This window comes from Piliocolobus tephrosceles, chromosome 1 (assembly GCF_002776525.5).
Source record: "Piliocolobus tephrosceles isolate RC106 chromosome 1, ASM277652v3, whole genome shotgun sequence".
Classification (NCBI taxonomy): Eukaryota; Metazoa; Chordata; class Mammalia; order Primates; family Cercopithecidae; genus Piliocolobus; species Piliocolobus tephrosceles.
This window is the reverse complement of record NC_045434.1, coordinates 206,936,837-206,947,214: the sequence shown is the minus strand read 5'-3', so window position 1 is coordinate 206,947,214 and position 10,378 is coordinate 206,936,837. Positions and strand designations below refer to the sequence as shown.

The following is a 10,378-nucleotide window of genomic DNA, read 5'->3' as shown; positions in this document are numbered from 1 at the left end:
GTGTGGGGTGCGTGAGGTGAGTGGGTGCGTGGGTGTGGTGTGGGTGTGGTGTGGGGTTGTGTGGGGTGCGTGGGGTATGTGGATGTGTGGGGTGTGGGCGTGGTGGGGGTGTGTGTGGGGTGTGTGGATGTGTGTCAGGGATGTAGAGATGATGTTAGGTAGGAAGAATGTGGAGAAACAGCACCTCCGGGGCTCTTCTACCCACAAAGTGCATTTGGGTTACTTGCGTCCCCATTTCCCTTCCCCGTGGACCTTGGAACAGGTCTGCCGTCTTCTCCAGGCCGCACCTGGCACTCATCAGCATGTGGGCTCCTTGTGACCAAGGGTATTGCTCATGTGAACATCCGAAATGACTGTCTTTATTTTTCAAATTACATGTGCTGTGTTAATTTTAGAATCAAATGTAGATAAAACTGGAAAGCAAAATTAAAAAGAGAAGAGAAATGCCACCCCAAGAAATCTGTCAGTACTTGAGTGCATATTCCTCCTATTTTGTTTCTAAAATTACCTGGAAGAAAATACCTCCGTAACAGATATATAACAACAAAATTACACTATACACATTTTTTAAACTTTAAACAATCACTGTTCCCCCACACGGATAAGAGCTTTTCCCATGGGTCTCTAAAGCTCCATCATAATTCCCTTGTCTGTGCGCAGTGGAATCAAACAGCCCCTGGGTTATCGGACATGGGTGTTGCCTTTTTTTGTTTGTTTGTTTTTGTTTTTGAGATGGAGTCTCGCTCTGTCTCACTCTGCCAGGCTGGAGTGCAGTGGCACGATCTCCGCTCACTGCAAGCTTCGCCTCCCAGGTTCACGCCATTCTCCTGCCTCAGCCTCCTGAGTAGCTGGGACTACAGGCGCCCGCCACCACGCCCGGCTAATTTTTTGTATTTTTCGTAGAGATGGGGTTTTACCGTGTTCGCCAGGATGGTCTCGATCTCCTGACCTCGTGATCCACCCGCCTCGGCCTCCCAAAGTGCTGGGATTACAGGCGTGAACCACTGCGCCCGGCTGGGTATTTCCTTTTAGTTCACTATGGCTAACAATACTCTCAAAAACATCCCTGAACCCACAGACTTGCTGATTTGCCTGACCGTTGTCCTTATACATTCCTAAAGCAGAATTTCTGGGTCAAAAAGGAGGCCCATTATTTATGTTCGTAATGCCTGTTGCCAAATTGCCCCCCAGAACGGCTGTTCCATTTCCACCACCGCTCGCTCCCAGCGCAGTGGTGTCTTGGAGGCGTAAATTGCATAGGGCACTAAGCCGTCCAAGCTCGCTAGCGGCCCTCCAAGGAAATCAGCGCTTATTCCTCGGCTCAGACTCTCCAAAGCTGGATTTTCCTTCTGGTTTAGATTGCTGGCTTTTGAAGATGAGAGTAGTGGCTTTATTCCTCTGATTTCCTGAGTGGAGAACCAGGAATGGCTGCGGGATCCTGTGTGCCTGTCAGACACCATGGGATGCCTTTGGGATCTCAGTGGGTGACTGGATGGAAACAGCAGGAAATGCTCTCAGGGGCTCACACAGGGCCTTGGAGCCCCTCCTTACCCTTACAACGCTACCTGGCCAACCTCGGTCTCTTTCTCTGTTGTCCTTTTCTCCACAGTGCTCGGTGCTAACGGAAGAGTTAAAACAGGAAGATGCTCACAGGGAGCTCAGGAAAGCTCAGGAGAAAGAGTTAAAACTCTGCAAAACTGTGAGTTGAGCTTCCTCCTTCGTAGGTACCACCAGAAAAACCAGAGTTTGACCTTCGGGTTCTTGGTGGGATCCTGGGCCATCGCTAAGCACGAAGCTCTGGGGCCGTGTGTGTGCTTGTTTAACATAGTCTCATCGCTCTTTGATCTGTTGCTTCTGCAAGAAAGAGATGGGTGAAGGGGCCCCAGGATTCCCTGGGCAGTTGGCTCTAGCTCCCTCAAGGGTTTCCCCTGGGGTCAGGTTGGGGTTGAGACCCAGGACAGGGACAGGAGGCTGGCCAGCTGGCCACCACATGGTCCCCTGCCCCACCCCTGACCTGTGACTCCCAAAGGAGCGTTCCACTGTCCTAAGTTTTATCCTAGCCACAGGCACCATTGTTGACACTTGCTGAAGTATTTTTATTTAAACACCACCATTTAACACCCACTTGTAAAAACAAAACAAGGCCAGGAGTGGTGGCTCACACCTGTAATCCTAGCACTTTGGGAGGCCAAGGTGGGTGGATTGCCTGAGCTCAGAGGTTCTAGACCAGCCTGGGGAACACGGTGAAACCCCACCTCTACTAAAACACAAAAAAATTAGCTGGGCATGATGGCGTGCACCTGTAATCCCAGTTGCTTGCTTGGGAGGCTGAGGCACAAGAATTGCTGGAACCCGGGAGGCAGAGACTGCAGTGAGCCAAGATCGTACCACTGCACTCCAGCCTGGGCGACAGAGCGAGACCCTGTCTCACACACACACACAACACACACACACACACACACACACTATTTGCCTCATATAGAAAGTAGCACCATAAAAGTAAATATAATGAAAATAGGACCATTAAAAGTCGAAGGAGGTGTATTCCTCATACCCTCCAAATCCACCCCGCACATCACCCGGTGTGCGTTTTCCACTCGTTGGGAAGCTCAGCTTCTCCAACTTGCCCTTCCCCACGCCGGCACCATTCCTCCAGGCCAGGAACATTTTACTCTCTGCCTCAAACAAAAAAGAAACATTTCATTGTTCCGTTCTTCTAGATCTTGCCTGTTGAGTCTTCCAAACAGCTGGTCCTTTAGGTTGAACTCAAAAGTATACCCCAAGAGCAGGATTTCTAGTGAGTTGATGGATGTCCGGTAGTCCTTAATCCAGGAGCTATACTGATTTCCAAAAGAAACTAATTTCCTTTATCCAGAACTTTTAACGTATCCGTTGAAAAATAAAGTCTGCTTTGCTGAGAGATGTAAAACCGTCCTCCGGGAGAAGGAATTAAACAAGCTGATACCGGACAAGGTTTCCACCTTAACGGATGGGATGTAGGGGGCCGAGAAGGCAGCTCCTGCCCCCATCAGGGAGGTTCACTCCTCTGTTGTTGAAACTTTTTCAGCAAATCCAAGACATGGAGAAAGAAATGAAGAAGCTTAGGGCGGAGCTGAGGAAGAGTTGTACTGAACAAAGCGTGATCTCTAGGACTCTGAGAGAAAAGAGCAAGGTACGTAGTGGACGACAGGCCCAGAGAGCAGTGTGGGCAGTAGCTCCCCACTCATCATCCCTGTTAGTCCTCTAAGTGGCCTATGCTGGTATTAACCCTTCTTACAGCTGAGAAAACTGAGGCTCACACAGGGAAAGGGACCAAGTTCACTCCATAATGTAGTTGTGGCAAAACTTGAACCCAGGTTGGTCTGACTCCAAGGCCCCTGTGAGTAACCCCACTACTCCTCACTGCCTTCTAAAACTGTTTCTTGCTTTTTGGTAATGAGACCCACCTCCAGCCTCCCAATCCCGGTTTAGAGTTTAGTGGTGCTTAATTATTTTAATGTCCCTTCCCATCCTGGGGAAAAAATTGTATTGCCTACTCCCTGCGTGTGCTATCCATCACAGTGGCCACTAACTGTGCATGGCTATTTAAATTTAAATTAAAGCCGGCATGGTAGCTTACACCTGTAATCCCAGCACTTTGGGAGACCAAGGCAGATGGATTACCTGAAAATATCCTTAAGAGTCCTGAGCAGTGTGGACAGAATGTATTTCTTTCCATTTGAATCATCTACTTTATTTGATTAGAAGATGGTTGTCGTTGAGAATTTGTTTTAAATAAATAAAGACAGAGATTCACTATATTGCCCAGGCTGGTCTTGAACTCCGGGCCTCAAGCAGTCCTCCTGCCTCGGCCTCCCAAAGTGCTGAGATTACAGGCCTGAGACACCATGCCCAACCACAACTGAGAATATTTTAAGAACAAATCTAAAAGGCAGAGGAATTCTATGTGAAGGGAGGTTCACAGGGATGATCTGAGAAATAAAAGCAAATAATCTAGTTTTTCTCCAGTTTTATTTAATATGAATGTGAGTGTAGTCACCAGAGGTCAAATCATTAAAACCTCACAAACTGAAATGTATACTACACTAGAATCACATCTTATGGATAGTATTGAAGCCTGCAAAAGTTAGCCAGACATAACTAGAGTTGGCAGAAATAATTAACACAAAATTAAAATCAACAGTTAAAACTACACAGAGTAAAATGTATTTATCGATTAAAACTTAAGAGAAAAATCAAATATTTTTGTCCAGGTGCAGTAGCTCACGCCTATAATCCCAGCACTTTGGAGGCCGAGGCAGGAGGGTTGCTTCAGGCCAGGAGTTCAGGACCAGCCTGGCCGACGTAATGAGACCCTGTCTCTACAAAAAATTAAAATAATCACTTAAAAAAAATCAAATATTCTTGAAAAAGTTAGATTTGTAAAATATAATCTGGGGAAAATGGACATGGTAGAAATGAGAACTACAAAATAAAACCCACAATAACAGACCTGTGATTGGTAAATATTTGATAGGGTCCAGAAAAACTTATAGATGAATCAAATCATAATTGTATAATTTACCTACAAAAGAACTGATCCAGATAAAAATAATTTCAGGAGACTAAAGTGAAAATGGAAACATTTAGAAATCTGTTAAACAATTGGTTTAATAAACTTTGCTCTGGAAAATACCCTCTCAATGAAAATGAATTTGCTATGGTATATTTTTCTTTTAAATAGTTGTAGTCATGAACATGGAGTCAAAATGCTCTCTGGGCTATCAGTTTTTCTCTAAGCAGGGCTTTGGCTGCATTCCACAAGTCTTGGTACATAGTATTTTCATTATTATTCAGATCAAAATATTTTCCAAATCCCCATTGTGATTTCTTCTTTCACCCACTGGTTACTATGAAGCTTATTTCCTAATTTCTAAATATATGAGGGTTTTCTGCTTACCCTTTTTTGTTACTGATTTTTAGCTTAATTCCACTGTGGTTGGAGAACATCTTCTGTGTAACTTCAGTCTTCCGATATTAATTGAGACTTGTTTTATGACCAGCATGTGGCTGACTGCAGTTCCACATATACACTTGAAAAGAATATGCATCCTGCAGTCATTGGGTTTAGTATTCTATATATGGACATTAAATGAAGCGTGCCAATAATGCTCAAAACTTAAATGTTCTTGTTGATTTTTTTTTGTCTGTGTGTTTTGTCAGCCACTGAGAGAGGCACATTGTTTAAAGATCCTATCGTGATCGTGGATTTGTCTTTCTTTTTTTAATATTGTCAATCTTTGCTTTATGTATTTTGAGGCTGTGTTAGTAGACACATATATATTTACCATTTCATTACTTCCTATCGAATCAAATCTTTGGCCATCACAAGATGTTCCTCCTCATTGCTAGAGATGTTTTTCCCTTAAAGTCTTTGTCATTAAGGTAACTCCATCGGCTAACCTAGCTTTCTTTTGATTCGAGTTTTCAGAGACTATCTTTTTCACACTTTTTATGTCAATCTTTATTTTACAATGTGTATCTCATGTGAACAGCACATAAGTTTTATACAGTTTCGCCATCTTTGTCTTTCAGTCCAAATATATTTAGTGTAATTGCTGGTATATTGGGCTTTAAATTTATCTTCTTGCTCAGGGCCAGGTGTACTACCTATGGTATGTTCCTTTTTTCCCCATTCTTCCCTCCTTTTGAGTTGATAGTTTTTGATCATTCCCTTTTTCCCTGTATTAGCTTGGAAATTTTCTCTCTGTTACTCTTCTTTTAGTAATCATAAGACAATAGCATGCATTCATGACTTACCAAAATCTAATATTTAGTGAGTTTTTAACTCTTTTACTGTCTTAGTGATTATTCTAAATTTTACAATATGCATTTTCAACTTACCAAAATTCAATATTCATCAATAATTATATCCTTCTTCTTAACACAATGACTTAGACATTGACACTTTAACTTCACTTACCCCATCCAGACTTATATGCCATTGTTTTCATTTTCTAAACTTCTCTCTATATTTGAAACTCCAAAAGACATTATTAGTATTTTTCTATAGTCAACATCCATATCTACACGTTACTATTATGTGTTTTCTACATTTCTGATCATCCTTCTAGATCATTTTTCTTCAGCCTGAAGAACATCCTTTAGTGTTTTCCTTCAGCATGGCTCTACTGGTGTCATATTCTCTCAGGAGTGTGTGTGCATGTGTGTGTGTGTGCATGCATGTGTGTGTATGCATGTGCATGTGTCTGAAAATTTCTCTGTTTATCCTTCATTCATGAAACATATTTTGACTAGGTATTGAATTCTGCACTGGCAATTGTTTCCTTTCAGCATGTTATAGATGACAGTAAGTCTATCATTCCATTGTCTTTTGGCGTCAATTATTTCTATTTAGAAGTAAGCTATAACCTAGCTGGGTGCGGTGGCTCATGCCTGTAATCCCAGCACTTTGGGAGGCCGAGGCGAGCAGATCACGAGGTCAGGAGTTCAAGACCATCCTGGCCAACATGGTGAAACCCATCTCTACTAAAAATACAAAAATTAGCCAGGCGTGGTGGTAGGATTGCATGCCTGTAATCCTAGCTACTCAGGAGTCTGAGGCAGGAGAATCACTTGAACCCGGGAGGCAGAGGTTGTAGTGAGCCGAGATCGTGCCACTGCACTCCAGCCTGGGCAGTAGAGTGAGATGAGACTCCGTCTCAAAAAAATGACAGAAAAAAAAAGAGAGAGAAGTAAGCTATAATCTAACTATTGCATCATTATATAGTCTTTCTATATTCTGGATTTTTAAAATGTTTCTTTTCCTTTGACTTACAGCAGTTTTATTAGGATGTATCTAGGTGTGAATTCATTTTTATTTATCTTATTGGGGTGCATGTGGGCTTGAATCTTTGGCTTGCTGTTTTTCATTAGTTTTGGAGCTTGGGCTATATACTACCTAGGCAGTGAGGAGCTACTGAGGCTCTTGAACAGGGATCTAATATAATTACATTTGTGATTAATAATAATGGTGAAAATGATAGCCACATGGACTTGGCATTATGCCGAACATTTCATCTCTTTTCATCCTCACAACAACTCTGACCTAGAAATTATTTTGCCCATTTTATTTTATTTTTTTAAATATATTGGGGCTTTTCCAGATTCCTGTTTTACAGATGAGGAAGTCAAAGCACAGAGTCAAGTCACTACCCAAAGGCACACAGTCAGTAAGTGGCAAAGCCAAGACTGGGGGAAGCCAGGCCTGTCTGACTCCAGTTACTGTGGCACAGCCACTAGCCACGTGTGGCCATTTAGGTGAAATTAAATATAACGTAAAATTCAGTTCCTCAGTCACATGAGCCCCACTTCAAGTGCTCAGTAGCCAGATGTGGCCAGTGGCCACCCTATTTGACAGCACAGAGTTAGAACATTTCATCATTGCAGAAAGTTCTGCCAGACGGTGCTGCCCCACCGCTTGGCAACCTTCTCACAGGACCATGAAGGATGTTCTGGAAGGAAATAAATTAGAGGCAAGGAGGCCAGGTATCACGGCCAAAGGTGCTCAGGGCCTAGCCTGAGACCATGTGTATTAGTCCATTTTCACACTGCTGATAAAGATACACCCGAAACTGGGAAGAAAAAGGTTTAATTGGATTTACAGTTCCACATGGCTGGGGAGGCCTCCGAATCATGGCAGAAAGGCACTTCTTACATGGCAGTGGCAAGGGGAAAATGAGGAGAAACAAAAGTGGAAACCCCTGATAAACCCATGAGTTTCGTGAGACGTATTCACCATCACGAGACTAGCACGGGAAAGTCCGGCCCCCAAGATTCAGTGACCTCCCCCTGGGTCCCTCCCACAACACTTGGGAATTCTGAGAGATAAAATTGAAGTTGAGATTTGGGTTGAGACACCATCAAACCATATCACCATGCACAGGGGAGGAGCTCAATAAATAAACCTCTGACAGCCGATACCAAGGGTCTGCTGTGTGGCAGTGATATGAGGAACAGGACTGCCAGAGCTGGGGATGGGGGCAGGGAGGCCATACATTGAGAGGAGGAGCCAGAACAGAGCCCAGGACAGCCTCTGCTTTTGCAGCATTTGAAAAACGTCCTCTGAAACAGCAGTCGGGGTATGTTTACACCTGAGAGGATGTAAGTGAGGAAACTGAGGCCCAGAGAGCTTAGCCAGCCTTCCCGGGAAACAGCTCGCTGGGGACTGGCTGCACCTTGCCACTCAGAAGAAAGCTTTACAGGTTGCTCTGGGTGTTTTACATGAAATGTATGTGATCCCTCTCTAGCCCCCTAAAAAACCACTTCTGAGGTTGTTTCAGAACAAAATCCTCTTATCTAGGAGAGTTTGTCTCATTTCCTAGGAGTGCCTGAGCCCTGGCTCAGCACATGCTGAAAAGGTTCATGGTTTAGGTATGAACGGAGCAGCTGCAGGGTTCGTAATGGCCAGCAGAGGGCAGCACCGAACACACCCAAGCTCACCTCGAGTTACCCATTACCCAAGCAAGCAAGCGGGGGAAAATGGGCCTTCTTTTGCCGGCTACAATTCTTTACTAGCCATTGCTTAGCGAGTCTTCCAGGGCAGTTTCCCTTGGTAAGTGTGCTAGAAGTGGTAACAATAACAGTTACGATAATAAACCCAGCAGTAACATTTACCAAGTACCCACGATGGGCGGTGGTTCCTTATGGTGTTAGGATGACGCTGAATGGTGGCTACTGTCGTCCACCTGTTCTACGTTACAACATCTAACACACTTATAGAGCGCTTACGAGACGCTGTCACTATTCCAAGCTTTTTAAAATCCCCACAATAACTGCGAAGACGGAACTAGTATCACCCCGTTTGACAGATAAGGACACTGAATCACGGAGCAGTGAAATGACTTTGCTGAGATCATACAGCTTGTTAGGGACCGAGCTGGGATTAGAGCCTGGGGTAGGACAAATATTGAGCCCAGGGTGCAGAGCCCGGCCCTTTCCCCCAACAGACAGTGCCCCCCGAGCCTGCCTCCACCCCATGCACGCCTGTGACCCCTGCCATGTGGGCTGCAGCTGTGCCTACCCCTCTGGGACCCCCCACGGCCATTAGACCTCCTAGAGGAATTTCCCCAGAGTGCATTATGATCACATTAGCAGCAAGCACTCGCTTTCATCGTCATTTCAGGTTGAAGAGAAGCTTCAGGAGGATTCCAGAAGGAAATTGCTTCAGCTGCAAGAAATGGGGAACAGAGAGAGCCTCATTAAAATCAATTTGGAGAGGGCAGTAGGTCAGGTAGGCATGTTCCAGAGCCCCCCTCATTGGCCCACGCTCCCCAATGATTGCACCCAAGCAGCCAGTGGGGGTGAGAGAGGAGGACGCCCAAGGTAGAAAGACAGACGTGCATTAATTCTCCCATTTATCTCATGAGCAGAGGCTGTCTGCAGCTCCCCACCCCTGTGGACATCGCTAAACAGGTTTCTGCTGCTGGGAGGCCTCCCACTGGAATAGTTTACAATGACCTGAGACTCGGACCAGGCAGCCAATCCCGGCTCCATGCCTGCCCCCAGTTCACCGCGCCCCTTGCCCCCAGTGGTGTCTCTAGCATTTTCTCCCTAATGTTTTTAGTCCTGACATTTACCACAATCTTTCTTCCCCTCGGGCCCCAGCAGACATTGCAGTCAGTGTCTATAAGGAAATGCCACTTTTCTTAATAAGGTAAAACCCCAGAGTGTCCAAAGTGCATGCTGGATGGAGAAACTCCCGGCTGCAGGTGAGCCACTCCGACCTGGTCTGGAGGTGACGTTATCTCTGATGCTATGGCCTGAAATTGCCGGTGGCCCTTCCTGGCACATGTGACACAGTCATGAGGGCCAGAATGTGCAGACGAGAGTTTATCAAGGACTAAGGGAAGGCAAACAGGAAACCAAGATGGGAGGGCATGTGACCCTCAGGAATGCGGCCCCCCAGGGGCTACCCACCCTAGATTCCTCCACAGGGGTCCCTCTCCTGGAAACCACGGCTCCAGGGGATCCACAGAATGGTTTGTGTGCACACGTGTGTGTGTGTGTGTGTGTGTATTTTTATTACCGGTAAGGAGGGCTCCTCATGTGTCCCAATGGGTTCTCAGGAGGGTCGGTGAACTACTAAGAAAGGTTAAAAGCCAGGATCCCTCCAAACCACCCAGCTCAGTTCCCAAAGCCCTTCCATTTTCTGCCATCCAAGCCTTACCAGGCAGTGTGACCAGGCCTTTGTCCCTGCACCCTAAAATTCAAATATTCACCACTGTCACCCCCAGCACCACTTCTCCTGTGGGGGTGCCAGCCCCTTATCAAGGGCAGAGAACCTGCCCGTCTGGGCCTCTCCCTGTGCACACTGGCTACCCTCAATACAAACCTGATT

At 45.5% G+C, this 10,378-nt stretch overlaps 1 protein-coding gene across 1 annotated transcript in view; it reads left to right on the top strand.

The window, feature by feature from the left end:
- FHAD1 (forkhead associated phosphopeptide binding domain 1) overlaps positions 1-10,378 on the top strand; it is a 157,330-nt gene that overhangs the window by 74,674 nt on the left and 72,278 nt on the right. Inside the window, exons 8-11 of the mRNA XM_026448299.1 lie at positions 263-336; positions 1,610-1,699; positions 3,068-3,172; positions 9,164-9,271. Coding sequence (XP_026304084.1) covers positions 263-336; positions 1,610-1,699; positions 3,068-3,172; positions 9,164-9,271 — 377 coding nt within the window. The remainder of the gene's footprint in view (positions 1-262; positions 337-1,609; positions 1,700-3,067; positions 3,173-9,163; positions 9,272-10,378) is intronic.